Source organism: Coturnix japonica, chromosome 4 (assembly GCF_054131305.1).
Source record: "Coturnix japonica strain WE chromosome 4, WE-NBRP24, whole genome shotgun sequence".
Classification (NCBI taxonomy): Eukaryota; Metazoa; Chordata; class Aves; order Galliformes; family Phasianidae; genus Coturnix; species Coturnix japonica.
In genome coordinates, this window is record NC_140666.1 from 89,173,240 (window position 1) to 89,197,351 (window position 24,112).

The following is a 24,112-nucleotide window of genomic DNA, read 5'->3' on the forward strand; positions in this document are numbered from 1 at the left end:
CAGATTGCTGCCCCATCACCTTGTCCATCCCATCCCATTGCAAAGAGTCGACAGCTGTTAAGTGCAATGGGAGCGAACTCCATGCCCCATGGCGTTAGTTGGTTTGCACTCCCTGTTATCAGTGCTCAGCTTTGTGTTTTCAGTTTCAGGCTGTTAGTATTCATCCAGAGACTTATATCATGGAATCATAGAATTTCTCAGATTGGAAAAGACCTCAAAGATCATTGAGTCCAACCACAACCTAACCATGCTACCCCAACTAACAGCCCTCTGCCTAAATCACATCCCTGAGCACCACATCCAATTGGTTTTTAAGCACATCCAGGGTTGGTAACTCAACCACCTCCCTGGGCAGCCCATTCCAGTGCTTAACAAACCCTTCTGTAAAAAAGTGTTTCCTGATATCTAATCTAAACTCACCCTGGTGCAACTTGAGGCTATTTTCCCTTGTCCTGCCATCAGTGAGAAGAGACCAGCCCCAGTCTGCTGTAAGCACCCTTCAGGTATTGGAAGGGAGCAATCAGGTCTCCCCTCAGCCTCCTCTTTCCCAGACAAATGTGGCTGTTAGTGAGTTCCTGGCACATACGGAGGCGGTGTTGTAGCTGAGCAGCGAGCAGTTCATTCCCCAACCCCTATGTCACTCCCAAGGTAGATATCAGGGACAAGGTAAATACTGATTTTTAATCTAGATTCATTTAGCACAAATTATGGCCGGACATTTGTTCATCTGTGCCTCGGAGGACATACACATTACCCTGTGAATATGATTTTTAAAACTTAATACTCTGTATTTATAGAAAATTGCCTGTAACTTATTTTACAAACGTTCAGCCAGCTTTTAATGGCGCAATCTAAAAACTTGCAAATGGAATTTGACCCTTTTCTTAGGCAAAGAAAAAGCGAAATCATCTGAAGAAGCGAAATCAAATAATAAAGTTAAACTGTTTCAATAATGTTCCCCTTCTCTTCCCCCACCATAAGACTTTTGCTTTATTTTAATTTCCTTGCTGGAAATTGAAAACCATGTAAGAGTTATTTGATCAAACCACAGAAATATGTTTTCTTGTTAAGGAAAAATAGTCTCGGCAGTGTTTTTTATACGTTCTGAAAAGCAATATTCTGGCGCTGTATTACAGAGCCTAAATAAAATTGATGCTGTGTTTTTTTTTTAAATTGCACCAAATATTTATTGTTCTGGCCATTAGTTTGATGTGACATCTTATTAACCTTTAGAGTGTGTCAAATATAAGCAGTGCAGGGGAGAAATAATGACAGGAAATAAAATTAAAAGTTAGGGGGAAAAAAAAGAGTAATTTTTGTAAGGTTGAACGCCGTCCAATGGAACTTGATGTTGTAAAGCATTTGGCTGTGAAATGGTCTCCCAAGGGAGTTGGTGGTGCTCTCTACACCTGGGTCGCATTGAAACAGCCCAGACAGAGCACTGGAAAATGCAGTATTTGTGTAAAAAATACTACCGTACTGTCAGACTAATTAGATGGCTTAATAGGGCTCTTCCAGCCTTTAGCTCTTGTAATTGTTTAAGCTTTACCCGTATTAAGCACATATCAAAACCTATAAATAGCAGAAATAGCTTGCTTGTTTAGCAGTGCTCTTGGCCAATAAAGTCATCTCTGGCATATTGCTGAGGATGGGTTCTCAATGTCGGCTCTCTATAGAACACCATTGCCTTTCTGTTTCCATCCCAAATCACTGATTCCAAGCAGTACTCAATGCAAAACTGGGAACAGTGCTTCCCAGTTAAGAAGCAGATGCTACATGGATTTTCTGTCTTTGTTGGTTGTTCTATCCTGAAGGGTTTGACCCCATCCACTTGACTCCTGCCCTGTAGGTATTTATAAGCATTGCTAAGATCTTCTTTCTCCAGGTGAACATCCCTGAGGCTCTCAATTTGACCCCATCAGGAGGTGTTCCACACCCCCACCATCTCTACAACCCTCTGCTGGGCTCTCTATACCAGTGCTCATGGTCAGGTCTTGGCCAACCATTGGCCTCCAAAACACCCCCAGCACCCACCTGGCCCCTCTGTGCTGTGCTAGTTCCAAGTATCAGCCTCTAGATTGCTGATGGCAGAATCTCCTGCAGAGTTTTTCCTGCTCTTCCTCTTTTTGTTCAGATTCAAGTAGAATTTTGGCTGCTCTCAGCTGACCCAGTGCACCAAAGGCGAGATCTTGTTATCCCATTAGCTGCACCCCTGCAGCAGCTGACCGCCCGCCGTCCCCTTTGGGGTGGGACACTGCAGTTTGGGCACAGCGTGAAGCACGCATCGTGTACCAAGTGTCTGATGGAGACACCTTATTTGCATAGATTTGAATAATGTGTACTTTATTGTGCCATTAAGCCTTCAATAAAAAGGAATTGCTTTGTATAATTCAACAGTGGGTTTATCAAAACACTCTAAATGACAGTCTCTGGCAGAGGCTGCCTTTAACTGTCTGATGAAAGGTGTTAAGAAGTTTGGGGATCTGCTGTCTTTATTATTTTTCTTTAAGTGGGCCATTAAAAGCCACCTGTTAGACTGAAGCACAAGCATTTATGATGGTCTGATCTCTGCTTCCTAAATCCACTCTGGAGCACAAGTCTTAATGAGAGCCACTGTGGGAACTGGGATGGGTCAGTCTGGAGAAGAGGATGCTCAGGGGAGACCTTATGGCTCAGTACAGCTGCCTGAAAGGAGGTTGGAGCAAGGTGGGGGTCTGCCACTTCTCCCAGGTACCAGCCATAGGATGAGAAGTGATGGCCTCAAGCTGTGTCAGAGTGTATCAGGTCGGATATTAGGAAATATTCCTTGTAAGGAGAGGTAATGCATTGGGACAGGATCCAGTGGTGGGGTCACCATCCCTGGAGGTGTTCAAGAACAGTGATGTGGCACTGAGGGACGTGGTCAGTGGGCACAGTGGGATGGGTTGGGGTTGGCCTTGGGGATCTTAGAGCTCTTTTCCAACCTTAATGATTCTTCGGTTCATTGATTCTTTTACTTGCATGGAATTGAGCATTCCCATTGCTTGGCTGTGACTCACCCCACCAGGCTGCGCTTTGTCACCCGGCCTGGGGACTGTGCTCTGCCATGAGATGTGAGTCACACATCAGAACGCTGCTGCCTGAACTGCTGCTGTCAAAAATAAATACACAAGACTTCATTCTTTATGCCACCTTTGCTGTTGCTGGCTGCAGCTTGTCTCAGGAAAATGGGTGGTTTTGATGGACACGAGACCATTTTTCCACTTCTTGATTTAAGACCAGGATTAGCCGCAAAAAGATTATCTTCTTCTTAGTGTATTCCCTTCAAATTAGCTTGCAACTGCCTGGCAGATTTTGGGCGCATCTTTATATTTAAAATATATGTCCTTGCTTGGCGTGATAAATAGAATCTTACCAGCAGTGAAGTATTAACCATGTTTGGCTTTTATGAGCAGGGCAACAAGGGAAGGGGGCAGACCCAGAGGCATAACCTTGTGCTGAGGAAGGTGAGCTGGGAGAGTGCATTCTGATGGGGGAGACCTGAGGTTCGGAAGAAGTGTGTGGTGTGAGAGTAGTGAGAGCAGTGGGTCTCTGGAAAGGGCTGGCATAGGTGACAATGCAGGTAGGAGGAGTACTTGCTTTTGAAGCAGAGCATTGTGCTTTCATGTGCAGCCAGCTGCCCCAGTAGGGTTGGGTTCAGCAACCTCAAGAAGGGCTGAGCCTTGCTGTGCTTGTGTTTGAGTCAGCTTGCATTGAACAGCTGGTGCTGGGAAGTAACAGAGGTGCAGAAGTGATTAATCCAGGACTTAAAAGCAAATACATTAAAAAGAGGTTAGAGAAGATGGTCTCTTTTTGGCTTGTTTGCTCGCTCCTTCATATTTCCCCCCCCCACACTTGCTCTTATTCATAGAAGCAAAGAATGGCCTGGGTTGAAAAGGACCACAAAGATCATCTGGTTTCAACCAGCAGCCCAGGCTGCCCAGAGCCACATCCAGCCTGGCCTTGAATGCCTGCAGGGATGGGGCATCCACAGCCTCCTTGGGCAACCTGTTCCAGTGCGTCACCACCCTCTGTGTGTAAAACTTTTTCCCTCCTAATATCCAACCTAAACCTCTCCTGTCTCATTTTAAGACCATTCCCCCTTATCCTATCACTGTCTTTGCTGAGGATGAGGGTGGGAAGGTGCCTGATGCTCCCTGCATGAAAATAAACCCTGTGCTCAGTGCACGCTCATGCTCCACACTGTGTTTCTTCAGTTGCCTTCTCCATACTCTCTCCCTTATGTCTGGTAATTGAGTCGCCCGTGGGATATAGCAAAGGGGATGCTTGGATGCTCTGTGGGAAAAGCATTCTTTCAATCTGGAGCCCTTTGTTGGGGGTGGGGAGAAGATTGAGAAATCTGCAGTCATAAACCAGGCAGACTGCAGCTGACGTTGTTAGTCTGTGCAATAGGTATTCACCCACCTTGCACAGACTTAACAAATGGTTGTTGCGATCATTACAGTGGATAGGAGATATGAAAGCGATTTGAAGCTTTGTATTTTCCCTTGCTTTGTTTTTCCTGTTTTTATTGCACAGCAGTGATTTCATTGCGATGTTTGACTCCTGTTCCTTTTCTCAGTGTCTTGCCTTGTATTGAGTTCCTGTCAAGCACTAAAAGTGCAGAAGTACAACTGTGTGCCTAATGAAAAAAGCAATAATTATTTCATTAATATCAGGACAGAGTTTAGAGTTTGTCTGTATCAAACAAGAAATCACTGAGCGTATCAAGTCGAAGAGTTTCTCAGCTTTTTTGCTAACGTGAAACAAAAGCAAGCAGCCTCTTGAACCTGCACTTACAGACTGAAGCTTGCACTCAACCTATTCTTGTAGCATCCCACAATAAAGGTGATCACACATGATTGTGGGTAGGATTGGGGCCTGGCTTGGGTAAGGTTGGGTTTCTGGGCAATGCTGTTGTGTTTCCTCTCTCTAATAACACGTTAAAATAAAGCAGAGCTCTTGGATTGAGTCCAGAGGAGGCCACTAAGATGATCAGAGGGCTGGGGCACATCTCCTGTGAGGAAAGGTTGAGGTGAACTGGGCTTGTTTATCTGTGATAGGACAAGGGGAATGGTTTTAAATTGAGACAGGGGAGGTTTAGGTTGGATCTTAGGAGGAAGGTTTTCACCCAGAGGGTGGTGACACACTGGAACAGGTTGCCCAAGGAGGCTGTGGATGCCCCATCCCTGCAGGCATTCAAGGCCAGGCTGGATGTGGCATCCCCACTGTCCTTGAACACCTCCAGTGATGCTGAAACTGAATTGGAAGACAGAGCTGGGGGACAGCTTAGAGCAAAGGAAAAGGAGATAAGAGTTATGGGAGTCAGTCTTCTTAACTATGTTAATGCAGGTGGGGCTGAGCTCTGGCAATGGGACATGGAGCGTGGGGTCACCCATTGTGATAACGCTGCTGATGGGTTTGAAGAGAAAAAAAGGCTTAATCCCATTGTTTAGCATAACCTGCTCCTTCGTTATTGAATTTAGGGAGAAATACAAGCCCTGTGCAGCGCTCGACTTTTTAATAGCTATATTTTATTAAGTAAATGTGTTTTTTATGATGACTCGGGTTTCGGTGGTTACTAACATTTGGTTTTAGCTTTGCTAGCGATGCGCTGGAAATTTGCCAAGCACAGCAATACAGTTCATGCCCTGAAGCTTGTACAGCCTCAATAAAAGGAGGATGCTGCAGGAGGAGGGAGGGTGTAACACTCTCTCTAACATTTGTTTTTCCTCTTCCTTCCCTCGTTGCAGACCGTGCCGAAGCCAATAGCGCTGGAGCCGTGCTTTGGTAACAAAGCAGCCGTTCTCTCTGTATTTGTGAGGTTGCCTCGAGGAGTTGGAGGGATCCCACCACCAGGACAGTCAGGTGAGGAATATCCTTCATCTCCATTGCCTTGGTATTAACCTCTGTGCTCCCTCCCCAGCCTCACATTCACCTTTCAGCGTTACACTTGATCCTGCAATGATTGCTGCATCCACACTGCAGCTGGCGTGGATGTGCTCAGGTTATTTGAAGCTGGCTTGGGCCCTGCTAGCTTCTTGCCTGTGGTTTGACTCCATTTCTTGGGTCACTTGGTGGATGAGCATTTAGTATTTGGAATGCAATTTTGTTTGCTGCTGTGAAAAAGTGAGATTCATTGTAGACAGGCTCTCAGTAATTAGTTATGAAGGTAACTTGTCTTCAAGCCTGTTCTCTGCATTCCCAGCTCCATCCACAGCAGGATATCAGGTCATAGAATTTTGGAAAAGGCCACTAACGTCCCCAAGTCCAACCCCAACCCACTCCCACCCCTCAGTGCCACATCTCCATAGTTCTTGGACACCTCCAGGCTCAGTGACCCCTACACTCCCTGGGCAGCCCATGCCAGTGCCTGACTGCTCTTTCCAAGACTAAGCGTTTCCTAATACCCAACCTGACCCTCCCCTGGCACAACTTGAGTCCATCACCTCTCATCCTATTGCTGTTACCTGGGAGCAGTTACCTTCCAAAGCATCCTCTTAGCAGATCCATCAAGTTTTCTCTATCCATGTTAAGGTCTCCCAGGACCTTCTCACCTCAACCTCATCGCATACTGCTGAGACTTCTCAGGAGTTTGTTGTTTTAACTGAGCCCTCTCCAATGGCTGGTGAGCATGGATCTTAACAGGTTACTAGTTGACTTTGATATGGCGTGGTTTGGCTGGGAGCTGCATTGAGCTGAATCCCAGATGGCCAGCGGTGTTTGCCTGTGGTTGTGCTGGGAGGAGACTACAGAGCTGAGGGCTATCCAGGAGGTTTGATGAAACCTCCATGCACAGGTGCTTTGAGCATTTATTTTAGTGCATTTACTAGCATGGACAAGGACTCCTCCCTTGAATATTATTGGTTTAACACCCATTATTACCCATCTTATTTCCAGGTTGTTTTTTTTCTACAGCATTTGCTTTCAATAGAACAGGCAGCATTTAGAAGCTTATTTCAGTATAGCCACTAGAGTTTAATCTCTAAACAAGCATGTTTTTCTGGTTTACTATATTTTCTTAAGAACTCGAAGCACGTTTTGTGGCTCAGAGGGTTTTTCTCAGCTGGGGTGGAAGAATTTCTTTCTGTGACTGTTTTGTTTTGTTGCCTCAGGTCTTGCTGTGGCCAGCGCACTGGTGGACATTTCACAACAGATGCCAATTGCCTACAAAGAGAAATCGGGTGCAGTCCGAAATCGGAAACAGCAGCCCCCTGCACAGCCAGGAACCTGTATTTGATGCATGGACATCAGAAACTCTATAGGGTTTTAATCAAAATGGAAAAGTACCACCGAGGAGGAGGAGGAGGAGGAGGAAGATGATTCTCAAGTTGTGTGTCACAAGAGACTAGAAGCACTCGGAAAAACACAGCTTCCTTGAACCCAACCTTTTCTCTCATCTACGTGATAGCTGGCTTTATTTGGCAACTGCTCCACTTAAGTTTTACTGACACGTGGCTTCAGATCGCGCCTTTGTTTTCTTCAGGTTTAAAGTAAAGTTATTTCCTTGCAGGTCCAGAGACATCCGATCACCACCATTCACGGTCAGTGTAAATAGAACGGTAGTCCTATGAACGACACTCAGGTTTATACATGGGAAAGTGCTTTGTAGTTCATCTATTTATCAAACTGTACAAAAAAGAAAGAACAACGAAAAAAAGATGCAGTGTTTACAGGTGTCAGCCCTCAACACTTAAACACTACTATTAATCTTCAAGGCATCTTCATCCTTTTATTTTATTATTTTATTCCCACGTTATTTAAGTGGAACTCTCTTCCAGATACAGTTTTTGTCACCGTGGTCCACAGCATCAGGAAGGGGAAAGCTAGAGTGGCTCAGAGGGTGAGTTTGTATGTTGCTCAGGCTGCTTGTTACACCTGGAGAAGTGGAACGTCGCTGCTGAAGGACTCAGTGTTTACATAGTCTTAACCTGCTTGGAGTACACCACACACAAGTGCCTAGACTTGAACAGATCTAGGGAGCGAGGAGACTACTACACGGTTCTTTTTAACATCATTATATTCCCTTTCAACATATATATGTGTGCACATACGTACATATATATATATATATGTATATGCAGTCACCTAAGGTAACCTGTGTTCTTTACAATTTATCACATATGGTCAAGGGAAAATGGCATTTTCCTGACCAGCAACCTACTCAGCCAGTTGGAAATACCTGGAGGGAAAGCAGAGTTTTGGTATCTCATAAGAAAACCCCTGGTTTCACTAGTGCTTTTAATAGAAGCACTTTGTGTTCTGGGTCAGATATGTTACATTTCTTCTGCATTGCCTTGCACGGTTTGGCTGCTTTCCCTCTCCCTTCCTTTGGGCTGTTTTTATGGGTACAAGCTGAGCTGTGCTGGTGGACAGAAGCACCACTCCTCAGCTATAAGGATTTGTCCCAGCTCCTCAGTGGGTGTAAGGAGCAGCACTCCACTAGCCAGATGTTTGAAGATGAAGAATGTGAATAATAATAATAGTTAAACAAAGGCAGGGCATCTTCACTGGGCAATGTTTGAATTTTCCATGATTTCTGTGATTAATTCTGGATGTTCCCCATTCAGGTCGAGCTGCTGTAGGTGTTGAAGAAGTTGGCTTGTTGGTGGAAGGAAGGGGCTTGCAAAGAGCAAAAAGGTTTGGCTTTTGGAGGTTGTATCAAACCATCCCATGGTTTTTGAAGTAAACTAGTTGGGATTGTGGCTTGAGGCTCCAGGTTGGTCTGTGCCCATCAGTCTCCATATTGCCACACGAGATCCCCTCTGTTTCTGCTAATTGTAGGGAATGCTGTGCCAAGACCATGAGGAGTTGGGATAGTGAAACCAATGGGAAGATATTGCGGTGCCAAATGAGGTGTTAAGAAGTTGATCACTCGAAGTGTGGCTCCTTCAGGCTGCTGGTTTCTGCTGAGGACATCAGGTAGTTATGGAGAGGAGAAGTGGCAAATCTGGGGGAATGAAGGGAAGAGTTATGAAATCCTTTCTCCAAAACAAAAGCCAGTACCTGCATCTTTTTTTGTGTGTGCATGTTTTGGTTGTTGCTCATGTATCAGCCACCCATTCCTTTCTGTCAGCACATGTTTTGGAGAAGCTTTTTGGACTGCAGCATTGCAATAAAGGTGTGAGCTGCTGTTTGTATCCAGACAGTGGTGACGAGGTCGTCAGTCCCTGGTGGTCTCATTCATCAATGTGTTACATAACAAATCCAATGGAGCAGCAGAAAGAAAACGTGGGAATAATGCATAGATTCATATATACATGTATGTGTATATGCGTATGTATATCCCACAGTCAGTTTCTACATCAGAACTGTAGAAGCCCACTGGGGAAAGGAGGAAAAGGGATGAGCAGTGTCTTTCAGAATGAAGGGTTTAGGCAATTAAGTCATAACTGATGCACAATTACCTCAGACAGATTCATCTCCCGAAGCTGTTTTGTAACTTTCTGTGTGTATAGGGCTAACCTGGACTAGGCTGTATCAGAGTACTACTGCTGGACTAAAATCCCTCCCTTGTGCTTACGTTCCCGCTTTTGGTTCTGATGCGCATCCTCATGCTCTGAGATGTCCTCTCCCATTTCTCCAGCCCTTTTGGGGAGGAGAACTGCCAACCCAAACTGAGAAAACTCTTGTGCTGAAGTCTCTGTTCTGAACTGCAGGCCTGAAGGGGTGATGAGTTGTTAATGTTAAGAAAAAGATGTGATTTTCCCCCAGAAAGAGCTGGGTGATCCGGTCTCAAGAGGAGTGTAGCCACAGAGGTGTCAAAAAGGCAAAAGATGAGCAAAAATGATCCAACATTGACGGCGGGCAGAAACAAAAAACATAAATAGAGGAACAGGGCATATTTATATAAATCAAACCCAGCAGCGCCTGTTGGATGTGGCTCAGCTCTGCATCTTATCTCCATACTGATGAGGGAAAGAGAGAACTCTCATACATATCTCAACTGCAAACAGTTTCATCCCAGCTCAAAGGTAGAAGTGAGGCGAAGGTGGGAGCGCTGCCTGTGGTTCATCACCAGGCCAGTATCCCAAGGGAAGGATTGGTGGGGTGAATCAGCTTGGAGGTGACAGGGGCGAAAGAGCAACGTTATTTTGTGGGAGAATCTGTAAATAAATGGGATATAACACACCAATTTTGCACTTGTACATAAACTATACAGTAACGTGCAGAACGTGGGAAGGTTTAAAGTGTATATAAACCAGAAAAAAAAAAGAAAAATATTGAATGTATTTTTGATGCATTTTAAATGACGTATGAGTTTCGTCTTAATAACTTCTTCGTATGATGAGTATTAGATGACTTTCCAGAGCTTTAAAGAAACAGCAGATTATATTCCTGATATCTTGTGGTATAAGGCAGGGAGGTAGAATTTGGCTTATATGTATTCAAATACTTTTCACTTAAGTGTACAACAGAAGTTAAATAAAGCTCTTCTGTTTGAAAGGGAAAAAGAAATCTTGAAGATAGGTAATAAATGTACTTAACGTAGTCATTACGTGGAGGATTAAGTCAGCAGTTTAAGCCTCTACTGCTAAGATTGTGCCAGTGGTTTCCATTCAAAATCACTATTTTCCAACATTTGTAACTGGCTGAGATTCAGCATTCAAGGTCTCAACCCATTCTATTGTTTTGAGAGTAGCCATTAAAAAGAACAAAGAAAAACTGCAGCCCTCTTTTTGTAGGAAGCAGCAGTGCCACTGGATCTCCTAAGAAGGCATTTGGCCTTTTAGGTTGCCCATTGTGCAGCCTAGAAGTTGCTCTGGGCCGTTGCAACGTTTAGCGATAGGAGACCCTGCCACAATATGGGTCAATGTGTTGGGTACAAGAAAATGTGTGGGGCTCAGCTTTTGCATTGTCACCATTCTCACGGGGCTTAAGATATGCTGTGTGGAAATATATGCCAAAAAATAACCTCTATGTGATGGGGTAATGCCTGTGGTCAGCATGAAGCCAAGGTGTGTAGTGTACTGAAATGCGCAAAGCCATTCTTGGGTTCAGGTTTCCTTTGGGATACTGTGAGCACTGAATGTTGTCCTGAAACATCATGTTCTCTGTGCATAAATGTTTTCCAAAACGCATCTTCTCTGGGTTCACGGTATGGTTTTAGAAGGCAGCTCGATGAGAGGTTGTTGAGGTTTGATGCGATCCACGTTCACCCAAGAGGCCAAAATATGGCGTTGACGCCAAGTGCCACAGCACGGAGCCCTGTCCCAAAGTCAGCTTTTGCTGCTTTTGCTTTTATGCAAGACCCGAGGTTGGGGGCAGAGCCTCAGCCCTTCAACATGAGTCTTGGCAACCCTTTCTATCCCCACAAATATGGCTTTGTCGGCACTGAGCTTGCAAGAAAGTACAGATTTGCTCCTTACGCGCCAGGAGCGAGGCTTAACTCCATCCATCCAACTTACAGTAAGCTTGTTGGCATCTCTTCTATTCCTGCTCCCTCTTGATCTCCATTTGGGAATGCTGTGGAGACAGGGTTGGGAGTGGGGCCATGGGAAGGGGAGGAAGAGATGAGCACCCCCCATTTTCAGCCATGCTGTTGGAATTTCTGTCACCTCCACAATTTTTCTGTCTCTGACTGCTTGAATGAGGCGAGTTTCCCATGCTGGGAATACAACATTGCTGTGGATGTGCTGGGTTTGTGTCTTTCTGCTTCTGCATCAGGTTTTGTTCCGTTCGTAACCTTCTAACACTACACGTGGACAATGTTGGGCGTCTTCCAGGTACTGTAGTTCTATAGGCATTTCCTCTCATTGACTCCACGAACCTCACCAGAAGACAGAAGGGTAGAAGCTGTGGAGGGGTGTAACGTAACGTCGGTCCATTTTTAAAGCAGAAAAGAAAGCAAAAAGAACACGAATAGAGGTTTTATATTACTCTGAGATTTGTGCACAATAAGTGTTCTTTACACTAGGGTCCTTGAATTAACTCTATTCTGGATTATTATTATTTTTTTGTTCTGTAATTATTTACGATTCTTATCTGTGTTCAGACTTGAGCTTAGTTTGTTAATATGTATAATTTAGCATTTATTGCATTCATATGTAAATATGAGCAAGTATTGTAAACTATTTCATTGCTGGGGACTGTGGGTGTTATACATACACACATTTAGGACTGCAGTTTTTGGTATAATTTTTTGTATTGTAAAATAACAGCTAATTTAAAGCAGGATCGAGGAAATTATTGGGAGGTCTCTGTGCATTTTAAATACAAATGTGAAGTACCTGTACATAAATAAAAGTAAATAATGCAAATCTTTCCTCTGAAATAAAAGGTAGACGATCTGGTTAAAAACTCCTTTTGTTTTTTCCCATCGCTTTCTTCTTTCTTTCCCCTATTTATTGAGATGGGGGAGAGGGGAATAAATGGATTGTAGAGTTAGAGGTGTTGGATGTGGGATGTGTTTTTGCTGTGCACCAAATGTGAGAGGAGGGAGATGAGGGTCATAGAATCACAGAATCACCAAGGCTGGAAAAGACCCACGAGATCATCCAGTCCAACCGTCCACCTATCACCAACAGTTCTCACTATTAAAGGATGAAGGCATCCTTCACCTCGTCATCTGTCAAAACCATCCCACACCTGAATTTCCAGTTGGGGTGGAGGGTGCAGTAGGGCACATAGGGTCGTAGAATCATAGGATCCTTAAGGTTGGATATGACCTCTAAGCTCATTGAGAGCAGCTGCTGACCCATCCCCATCATGCTCACTCACTGGCATGAATAATAATATTGAATAATCATGTCACAGCCTTGTTGGATGCAGGAGCCTGGCTTGTAGCTAAGAAAAGAGGTAATCCCTGTGTGGAGACATGGGTTGGACACGATGATCCTTATGGGTCCCTTCCAGCTCAGGATATTTTATAAATATAGAATATTCCAGCTCTTGGATGGTTTGCGCATCACTGGTTGATATTAAAGCCATCTTCTTGGTGTGGTGGAAGAATAAATGTCTGATTTTTCCACATTAATGGGAAAAGGTCAAGAGAAAGTGATGTAGAAGTGAACCAGAGCACCACAGCCAACGCGGATTGCCATCTTGGCAAAATCAATTCTCAAAAGGGTTTTGTCTTAATCCTTGTGGGATTTGTTGTTCATAGACTAATCTTAGAATGGTTTGAGTTGGAAGGGACCCTTAAAGGCTGTCTGGTCCAACTCCTCTGCAATAAGCAGGGACACCCACAGCTCCATCAGGTGCTCAGAGCCCTGTTCAGACTCCTAAGTGGGTCTGAAGACCCTCCTTTGGGGTCTCCAGATGTTTGGTCTGGGGGTGTTTTTCCTGGGAATTGTGTAAATTCACTTCACATGCTCTTCCTTCAGCCTTTGTCCCTGACCCAGGGCAGTTTAGGGACATGGTCATTGGTTGTGTCTCAACAGAGCTGTTTTCTCCAGGCTGGGATACACCAGCATGGAGTTTCCAGCCAAGTGTGGGGGCTCTGAGCCCCAGCACTCTATAATCTCCCCCTAGAGCATCCCCCCCATTCTTTCCATCTCCCTTATGGTTCAGGAGGAGTGAGTTTGGCTCACAGCACATTGGCACAGCCAGCCCCGCGTCACAGACAGGAACAGGCGGTCAGGAAAATGCATGTGTGCTTTATTCATGGATATGTCTTGAATATCAACTCGTACAGAAGAGTAAAGTACAGGTTACACCCCATCAGTACAGGCAGACACCAAGCATCCTCCCCATGTGCGCACACACACACCCCATTGGAACCCATCAGCATCCCCTGCCGCCCATGGGGGTACCTTCCCAGCATCACTTTCCCTTTCTGCTCATGCTCTTGCTTGAACAATTTGTACCTACACGGTATCTTACTGATGCAAGGAAGTGCCAAACCACTGCAAAAATGGTGCTGAGCAGCCAGAACAAAACAGAGCTCAGTGGCTATGGAAAGTTGGCTGGCCACTTCCTTTTTTTCCAATGACTCTTCTTTGTGCTTATGGAAGTCCCCAGGTATGGAGTGATTGCTAAAAAGTGCTCTCCCTTTCTCTCCCTTGGCTCACTCAGTCCTTTCTCTCTGCTGCTGTTACTCTTTGTTTGCAAAGTTTGGTTTGGGAACGGGCTTAGAGGGAGAGCAGGCATTAAGTATTAGTAAAGAAAAATAAGGTGGAATGGTCAGGAAACACAATATTAGCACCCACCCCAACCACCGGCCCTTTCTTGCTGCGTGGAGGCTCATTGCTCCATGTCTTTCTTCATCCCCAGACTGCAGGGAACTCCTGGGAGAGCAGCAGGTGACCCACTGCTGGTTGGATGCTGCTTCCAAACTCACACCACAGCACAAGGGGTGAAGACTTGGAGCGCTTTTTCAGACCTGGAAGGTCAGCTCTGCAGGTGTTTTTCAGACCCCTCATTCAAGGCCACAACAAAGAACCCTCCAGCAGACCCACATTTACATTTGCAGGAATCCCAGCAGACCATTCGCCTTTATTTTATCTCCCTCATGCAAAGCCTCTGTGATTGTGATCCATAGTGATTTGATGTTGCCTTTCACAACCTCAGGACGCTTCTGCCATCCTCCCAGAACTGAGGACGTAAGAAGACACCACAATGGGATCTGAGGGTCTGTTTGGCCATCAAAGCTCAGGGACAACCAATATCCTAAGGTGTTCAAAGCGTGCTATATATACGTCCCATCCCTTGCACACCTATCCTGTCTAGATTCAGCCCATGATGCAGGAAGGCCAAAGGCTGGTGGGGACCCATCTGCTGAAACCAGGCAGGCAGAAGGAGCAGGGCTGGATTACAGGACTTGAAAGGAAAGCAGCTATGAAGGCAATTTACAGCACGACCTCATGGTGTTGAAGTAATTCCATGCCATTCTCCAGTAGGGTTTAATCCTTCTCACCTGTGGCTCAGAGCACACAGGTCTTTGGATTTACACCTCACACTTGCACAGATGGCCCCACTGATGCCTTGGATAAATGGGAAATATTCACAACAGCTCTGGGCATGGCTATGGCACTTTGGAGGGAGGTATGGGACCCGTGTCACTGCCCCTCACCTGCGTTTCCAATACTAGGAGATCCTCTTGGCCGTGAGGTTTTGGCACACACATTTTGTTTCAGCACATCCCCTGGCACCGTGTGGGCAAGACTTTGATCTCAGCGTGTTCCAGGATCCTGTCTCCTGGATAAGGACAACCCCAGGTGCAGAACTCCAGCCAGGACACAGCCAGGAGGGTTTCTGCTCAGTCTTACACCTCCACAGATGTTCATTTGTGAACAAGAGTGGTTTTACATTGGACCAAACCCCAAGAAAGTCGCCACTGTTTCTCCGCAAAACCTGATGTGTTAAAGCAATGGGAAGTGCTCTGCAGGGAATGGGAATAAAAAAGCTCCAGACTTTGCCATTTCAGCTGCTTCTAAACTTTTCTATGCCTCCAAATACTGAGCGACTGATGTTGTTCCTTAGAGAGGCATAAACCAAAGGGTAAATAGGATGCTGTAAAACTCACAGGGAGCAACGAGCCACTCCTATTCCCACTGTGATAGTCAACCTGGGAAAGCGTTTGTCCAGGGAAACCTTGCCACTTTTCTTTATCACCTTTATTGGCTTGGTCAAGTGTGGAATTCATCTCCCTGTAATGCTCTGGGACACCCCAGCTCGCTTCCTCAAGGGAAGACCCCTGGATGCTCATGTATCACAAGGTCACGTTTTCCCTTCTGTGCCCTAAGCAACCAGGGAGACATTTGTCCTCAGCCTCCATCTGGGTGGGTCAATTCATCAGCCTTGGCTTAAGCCACCCCTTGGCTGAGTAATTAGCACTCGGCAGGAGGAAATGTCATTAGTGTGCTAGCCTGGATACGAGCTAACAAGGACTTCCTCCATCAGCTCTTCAAGGAGGAGGACTATAATAATCCACTCCCTACCAAGGACATGAAAACCTTTTGTATCCCATCTCTTCCTTACATAGATAATGACATCCCTCAACTCTCTATCAGTCTCTCTGTGAGACTGACAGTAGCACGGGTAGCTGGTGAGAATGGATTCTGTTGTACTCATATCAAGTCCTACCTGTGGCCTCACAGGATCATCCTGAACATGGAGAGACTGGCTGGGAATGGGATGATTTTGGCTGGTTGGATGTCATGAAAAAATACCTACCCCAAACACTTCACAGGAACAGTAAGTAGAGATGCTAGGGTTGGGACACAAAGAAAGCAATCCATTAACAAAATGCAACACACGTGTTTCTTCCTGAACATGATCAATACATGACATGTTTCCCAAACAGGAGGGCCCAAGGAGCAGGTGACATCTTGGAGATGCATGCTGGTTGCATGTTGGCCGTCGTTTCAAGCAGGTGGATGGTCCCTATAAGCCTATTTGTTGTATGGCTGCTTGCTCTCCACCCTAGAGGTGCTTCGGGATCCTCTCTGGTGAACAGAACCAACTACCTTCTCACCAGAGGGTCTGGTTTCTTCGCTCTGAACCAGATGGGCTGTCCTTTGGGTCCTGAGCAGCCCCGGAGATGATCTGTATAACACATCACTTGACTCATCCTGCTAAATGTCCCACAGTGTGAGTTGGGGCTGAAGGAAATGTCCTGACAGCTCATCCATTGAAAGTCTTTCCCCTCTTGGCTGGGGAAGGTGAAAGCATTTCCATTGCAGCTCTCATTTTTTGGCTCAGCTCTCTCTCTCCTTTGGCTTTTCCAAGGGAACTTGTCTGTGGCTCACAAACCCAATCCACAGAGAGCCAGAGAGACAACAACCACACTGTGGGGTGAAAGGTGGCCAGGACAAAGATGAGCTGGTTGTTGGCGATGCTGATTGTATAAAATCAAACAAATTGGAAGATGGATGAGGAGGAGAAAGGGATGCCTACACACTCACCTCTCCTTCCCATCCCTTCCCTCCTCCTACCCCACCTCCCAAGAGAAGTTCCTTGTCTGGTTGTTTTGTTTTTTAAAGAAACCAACACAAAGAGAGTCACTGCCCGGCGTGATCCCACTCTGCTTCACATCATGAAGAGGCTCAGCACAGCAAGAGTGGGGAGAAGCCACAACTGCAGCAGGGAGGTTGCCTGGTGGCAGGGAGGTGCTGAGCTGGAGGTCTCTGATGACAGACGAGTGGAGCCTCTCAGGAGCCTTTCCTCTCCAGCCACCTGCAAGATAAAGGAAGCATGGATGAGTGTCATGGTTTTTAGCCTTGTATTCAGCTCAGCATCTGTTGGAAATGATGGTGGTGAAAGTTTCTTTTTGTAAGATGGGTGCCTGAATGCCCCTTCTGGTCAGGGGAGATCCGTATCCATGGAGTCATTACCAGCCAATGACTTGACATGGTGACCTCTCCAGGTGTTGTTGTCCATAAGTATTGGATGTATTTCCATGGCACCAGCAGGCATTTCACTAAGCAGCAGCTGGGACCCAGGGAGGTTACTCCATAGACAACGGCTTTATGTTGTGCCAGAGGAGGTTCAAGTTGGATATTAGGAAAAAACTGTTCTCCAAAAGAGTGGTCAAGCACTGGCACAGGAAAGTGGTAGAGTCACCATCCATGGGGGTGCTCCAGAACTGTGGAGATGTGGCACTGAGGGACAAGGTCAGTGGGGATGGTGGAGGTGGGTTGGGGTTGAGGTTGGGGATCTCAGAGGAGTCTTCCAACCTTAATGATTCCATGATACTATGAAAGTACTGTGCGTGTGTCCATCTGGACCAGGCTGTGAATCATGAGGGACTTTCACAGCTTCTCCATCACCAGGAGGCACCATCTAGCCCAGCATATCCTTGGTCCTTAGAATCTAGATAACTGACAGCTTCTGTTACCTACATGTTCAGCAAATCAGGGTCACTGTTAATTATTCAACAGTAAAATAATTCAATCTGAAGATTACTCTGGTGGGCGGCGAATCAAGGTCAGTGCTTTTCACTTAATGATAAAATATTTAATGCTTATTACTGCCATCATCAGTAAATTAACCTGGTATTTGTTTTAGAACAATTTCAATTTAATATTACTTCGATACTAAAAACCTGCTGCTGGGTAGAATCTTTCAGCTGGGCTTTTCCAATGCTCCTTGTTAAGTTTCAATGTATGACCTCCAGCAGCTGAAAAGCTTGTCTGCACCTATGTGAATGCTCCATAACTGAGCAAGGTGCTGATCCTGGTTTCCTTCTACACTCACAGAAAGAACAAGGTTGTTCTTAGAAAACCCATCTCTCTTATTAGCACTCAGGAAAGAAAAGACATGGTAACCAGTGGGACTGAGGTGAGGGATAGGATAGCACTGCCTTGTGCTTGGTGTAGGGTAAGGAGATGTCATGGCATGAGGAAGAAGGTGAACCAAGGACTCTAGAAAATAAAGGGGATGTTGGTTATCTGCATGCAGATGCAATGACACAGTTGGAAGGGGGAGCTGAGATGAAGACGGCTGGAGGATATGGAGTGGCATGGACACAGGCAAGCAACCCTTGGGCCAGGTTCTCCTACCTTGGTAGGCTGGAGGTGCTCGAAGATGTTCTCGCTGAGGGTTGCCGCAGCTCTGTTGGCGTTTCTCTCCTGCTTGTACATCTGTGTGGTGGGGGGGATGGATGGGGCTGTGGCTGCATTAAGGTAGGTCCCATTGCCAAAGGCCTGGATGGCATTTTCTTTGTGTAGGGAAGAGATGGAGAAAAGCACCATCAGGGAAATGCTCCCCAGGGCCAACACACGCATCCTTCCCTGGGTGATACTTACGGAGACAGATGTTGTCGGTGAAGAGGTGCAGGAAGCTCTCACACTCTTCCTGCCGGTTGCCACTTGCGTTGCATGTGCACCAGGGTGCTATGCTGGAGGTTGAGTTGTCAATGTAGTTTGGAGTGATGGGGCTGCCTATGGAAAGGATGGAGAAGTGTTACCCCAAAGCTGGGACTCCAAGGGCAGGCAATGTCATCTCTTTGCTGCTCACTTATGTTGCTCTGGTTAGTCTCAAACATGCTCCTATGTGATGAGAAAACCCTTTTGGTGTTGGTGTCACAGCTCTGCTTTGCTCCCAGGGAGGAGAAAAGGGTCGTTTTCCACCTCTTAGTTCACCCCTCCACCAACAAAGCATTTAGTTGATTAAAGTGTGCTCTAAGTCTAAGGAATGGGCAACTCCCAGGAGCTGAGGTTTCCTCATAGCATTCAAATACTACTCGTGAAAGTTTGAGGAGGTTTTCACACTGGCATCAGAGAAGCCAAACTCAGCCTACAGAATGTTTAGAGACAACAAAGGAAGGATTAAATCAGAATGGAATCTTGACCCAAATAGCTGTCAATGTATCCCTTCAACTTTGGGATGCACCAGGTCTAATGGCCACTGGAGCTTCTCTTTGGACTCTGGCTGTGCTTGTGCTAACAGCTGCCTCTGCAGCATCTGAAAACCCAGTTTGACATCCTCTAAGTCAGCAGGATGTCAGGGAACAGTGATTTCCAGTGGGAAATCCCGCAGTGGGATCAGGGCACCACCCAGCAGAGCAGGTTCTCTGGGACAACCCATCATCATGACCATCAAGCAGGGTCTTGCAGCAGCTCATGATGTATCGTTTCCCTCCTTCTGATGCAGCTACCATGAAATTACCCCATGATCACAGCTTACTTAGGTTCCTTCTTTCACACAGCAGAGTGAAATTACGGTCTCCTTGAGATCCCACTCTCAGATGTCCACCTTGCTATCCTCATAGCTTTCAATTGGCCGCAATACAGGTTTCCCACTCAGGGAGTGAGAGATAGGGCAGTGGAAGGACATGGGGCCTTACCTATGATCCCGGTGTAGGCCAGCAGGCAGGCAGCATAGCTGTCCCTCCGACAGCCACTCGGAGTCTGCAGGGATGGCTGGCAATTAAACTGGAACTCTGCATAACGCGACCTATTCAAAAACATAGAATGGATAGGAGCTTAAAGATCATCAAGCTCCAGCCCCCCCTGCCATGGGTAGGGTTAGATGGCACTTAAAGCAGAAATATTTGGGGCCAAAAAGAGACGTAATAGCACACTGTAGGTGTCTGCTGCATTTACACAGAAGATTTTGTGCTGCTGTCACTGTTGCTAAGTCAGTTTAAATACAAAACACAGGTTTTCTTCATGCCCACCCCTCCAGCAAAGCCAGAAGTGAGTTCAATCACCCTGAGAGGAGATGTGGAGAGGTGCTGTAGGTCATGTTGTACAAGCATCCTCTGGGACTGCAAGAAAGGTGCAATCTTGGAATAAATGTTTGTTTTCTGATGTGCAAAGCTGATTTTCAAAGGAGGAGCTGTTGCAGACGGCAGAATAATTCATTCTCTATTGCTGCTATCTGACTCCAGAGTACTAATCTTCCCTAGAGACCTAAGCCTTCATTTTTGGACTGAATTGCTGAAAGAGAGAATCACTCTGGTCTGCTTTCTCTCTCTTCACAGATTATGCTCTAAATGTCGTTGAGGATATCTTCAGTTTAAGGGCAATGCCCAAAGGCTCTGATATGCTCTAACCATCGCCATGGCTGTTGCCATCTCCTCTGCTACCGGCACTCATTCTCAGAAGATTGGACTCTGTGGAGTCTGTGGAGTGAGAGGTACATGCCACAGTGCTTTGACCACTGTTGTGCCTCAGCTTTTGTATGGTTAGGCTGAAAGCATCAAATCTCTCAGCACAAAGTGGTTTTGAGACCCATCTCTGGGCTTGTTGAGATGCTCCATGCAGGGAAATAGGGGAATCTTTCAGACATGCCAGATAGCTCTTTGCATGTGGCTACCCTACTACCTTGGTTGGATAAACTCAGTAAATCATGCTGCCAAATGGATATTTGATACCTAATTCTTTAGGAATGGGACAATTGCTGGCATGTCTGGTGGCAGTTGGACATGGTAGGGTATTTAAGTCATCCACATGGGTCTCTCACATGGGACATAGGACCACTGGATATACAGATACATCTAGACAAGCAGCCAGCAACCATCACATCAACCTCTCTCTCCTGTGCTGTGGCTGGGCAAGCTATGCTTACCAAATGGTTGTATTATTTGAGGGAGGGAGGAATCAATTGCAATTTTTATACTATGCCTGTTAGTAGAGCCCGCACCTCCAGTCTGCGAAGCTGAAGGGGGTTATGACTAATAGGAGGACATAGCAATGCTGCAGGGTTTGCCCTGGGGTATTTTACTTCTTCAAAGTGTCATTATTTGTTCCTGGCTCTCCTTGTGCTTTCTGCACTGCTGGCTTTGACCAGGTCACACTTCCACCCCCTGCTCCTGCCATGTCTCTGGAGGTTGTTCTATATTATACATTCAGAGACCAAGGAACCAGACAATTAACAGCTGTGCTGTTTGTGGGAAATGGTTTCCAGCCTCCTGGGAAGCAGCACTTTCCCCTTTGAACCTCCTCTTCCCCTCTGGGTCCACTTGTCTTGTTAAGGAGAGGGCAGTTCCCATCTGATTTGATTCTCTGCATACCTGGGGGGAATTTTCAAGCAAGAACTGGTGGGACTCGAGGACTTTGCATCTTTTGGGGTCAGCATCAGTTCTGTATCTGTTTTTCTGTTATTAGTATTTCTGGGTGCATTAATGCCAGGATACCCTTCCAAGAGGATGTGCACTATATGCAGGATCCTTCACCTTCTCATAGGAAAAGACAATTTTTTAATGCACTTTAAGGATGACCTTCTGGAGGTGTTCAGTTCAGGAAGCCCCAAAGCCCAGAATAATTAGAGCCTGGAACAGTCCAATGCCCCTGCTGTGTGCAGGGTTGCCAACCAGCAGCCCAGGCTGCCCAGAGCCATATCCAGCCTGGCCTTGAATGCCTGCAGGGATGGGGCATCCACAGCCTCCTTGGGCAACCTGTTCCATTGCATCACCACCCTATGAGTGAAAAACTTCCTCCTAAGATCCAACCTAAACCTCCCCTGTCTCAGTTTAAAACCATTCCCCCTTGTCCTAGCTTCTGGATTATCAAAGCCTTTTTGAGAAACAGAGGGGTGAAAAAAGTGCAGTTGAGGGAAAAATAAATCAGGAGTACGCTTTTCCCTAAATCCCACCTGACACAGCTCCCTGCCATTCCCTTGGGGAAATAATGAGATAGGCACACTCCATCAGAGGGTACACAGCTCTGGGCATTGGGCTGTCCCCATTTGAAGAACCCCAGGCTCGGTTGGGTGCTGTCTCTCCATGTCATCCACCCCACCACACTCACGTACCTACAGACATAATTCTCACGGCAAGAATCCAGCGGTGCCAAGCAGTTGGGTTTCTCCTTGGACTCATAGGAGCAGGCTGGAACGATGGTCTGCCGCCGGCGTTCAGCACAGGCTGTGTCTTCACAGGGGCAGAACAGCAGCTCGTGGGTGTATTCGGGTGGCACGCGGTCAAAGAACTTGCGTAAAGCCTTATGGCACTTGGAGCGGTTGCAGGTGTCAGCCCGAGCCAGGCGCCGGATGCAGAAGGAGACGTATTCCGTCCGCAATCGTTGGCACATCTCATCCACGTTGCAGGCTTTGGCGGCATCCAGGCAGCGGTTCACTTGGGTCACCTCGTTCTCAGACCCTGTGGGTTGGTGTAAGATGGTGATGGGGTTTAGGGCTCACATCTCATGGGGAGCAGCACCCTGTTTTAAGACCTTCCTCCCAACCCAACCCAACACTGGCTCCAGGAAGGTGGTGGCCATATGGAGTCCACATCCGCTCTATGTCACAATTGAGCCAAATCCCCTTTTCCTGAGAGGTGCCATGGCCACACAACAAACCTTGCACCCCAGAACCTGCTCTACCTCATTCCTGTGTTTAATAAAATGAGACTTTGCTCTACCTTGGGCATCTTTGCTCTAACCCAGGCATATATCATCATGAATTTACCACACCTGGGCCTGGTGAGGCAGCAGCCATTAGAAGACACATCAACATAAAACCATCACCAGAGTGATGGGATCTGTTCCAATGGACTTTCTTTTGCTCAAGATCAAACACCGAGTCAATGGCCAAGCCAGTTCTCCTGGCACATCTCATCTGCTCAGACCCCTACAACACAACTTCTTTTCCCTGTGTAGTGAGTTTCTTCAGGCCTCTGGAGGTACAGATAGATCCTGGAACTATTTCAAAGGTGGATGGAGGTCTCTTTGTGTCAGGAAGAATGCCACAGAGTTACCAGTAGGAATCTGCTGAGGTACATAGCCCTCGCCGATGCGAGAGATAAGAAGAGGCTCCTCCACATGCTAGAGAAATGAATTTGAATACATTCTTCATCTCTCTGAATTAAGCCCATTACCTGAAGCACACTTAGAAGAATGTTTTCCCCAGCAGAGAAGATTCTTTTTCGCAGAGGAAAAAATCACCAGAATAAAAGAATTTCTGCTGCAAATTCAAGCCCTGTCTTTGAACCATCCAGTCACCATGACAAGTGCTGAAGCATTGACAGTCACTCTGAGCACTTCAAAACTGGCTGCCCTCCTTTATTTTTGCAGCCATTGTCAGATGCTCCATCTCTGAGCTGTTTATTTTCCCCTTCGTTTTGTCTCTGCTGTTTACTACAAGATGAATTTCGAGTTTCTCAGTTATTTTACAATGGATGGCATTTTTGCTCGGTGCATTTCTACAAGATAAGTGCTTCTCTTTAAAAATGCCCGGAGATAAATATTGTTCAGAGCATCATTTTACACTGGGCAGCTGTCAGAAAATGTGTAGGAATGTTACTTGGAAGGGTTTCATTACCCAATCAGCTAATGAATCACAGGGAACACGCTAACTGTTCTCCTGCTCACACACAACAGTGGAGGACTTTTAACATTCACTATTACAATTAGAGTGGAGGGGTATCATTCTGCTTCTATATTTTTAATGCTGGCCATATACTGTTCTTGTAAAGTCAGATTAAAGACGTCTGTCACTCTGACTTGGCACAGTATCATGGGAATGTCTTACATTTCAACCAGTTCTTGGGAACTTTTGGGGTGTGTTTGTAAGAGGATCCTTTGGTGATGTCGATCCTATAATTCCATGCACTGGACAGGCACAGTGTGACAGGCCATGAGCTGCATTATGGACTGTTCTGATATATAAATAGGGAATAAAAATTTAAACCAAAAAGCATCGTGTGTCTCAATGGATTCTGAGTCCTTTGCTATGTATCCCTGCTGCTCCAGGCTCATTGGCTTTGCTA

The 24,112-nt window shown here is 46.1% G+C and overlaps 2 protein-coding genes across 3 annotated transcripts in view; one reads left to right on the forward strand and one right to left on the reverse strand.

Moving 5' to 3' along the window:
• The window catches only part of ATRN (attractin), a 130,833-nt gene extending 118,515 nt beyond the window's left edge, over positions 1-12,318 (forward strand). Inside the window, exons 28-29 of the mRNA XM_085545912.1 lie at positions 5,772-5,886; positions 7,134-12,318. Of these exons, the coding sequence (XP_085402038.1) occupies positions 5,772-5,886; positions 7,134-7,258 (240 nt within the window). The 3' untranslated portion in view covers positions 7,259-12,318. The remainder of the gene's footprint in view (positions 1-5,771; positions 5,887-7,133) is intronic.
• Positions 12,319-13,595: 1,277 nt separating this feature from the next.
• GFRA4 (GDNF family receptor alpha 4) overlaps positions 13,596-24,112 on the reverse strand; it is a 62,757-nt gene continuing 52,240 nt past the window's right edge. For both annotated transcript variants that reach the window (XM_015863040.3, XM_032444607.2), the window contains exons 4-8: positions 22,159-22,504; positions 19,748-19,857; positions 18,708-18,842; positions 18,462-18,619; positions 13,596-17,136 (exon numbers count right to left, since the gene is read on the reverse strand). In XM_015863040.3, coding sequence (XP_015718526.1) covers positions 16,990-17,136; positions 18,462-18,619; positions 18,708-18,842; positions 19,748-19,857; positions 22,159-22,504 — 896 coding nt within the window. In that variant the 3' untranslated portion in view covers positions 13,596-16,989. The remainder of the gene's footprint in view (positions 17,137-18,461; positions 18,620-18,707; positions 18,843-19,747; positions 19,858-22,158; positions 22,505-24,112) is intronic.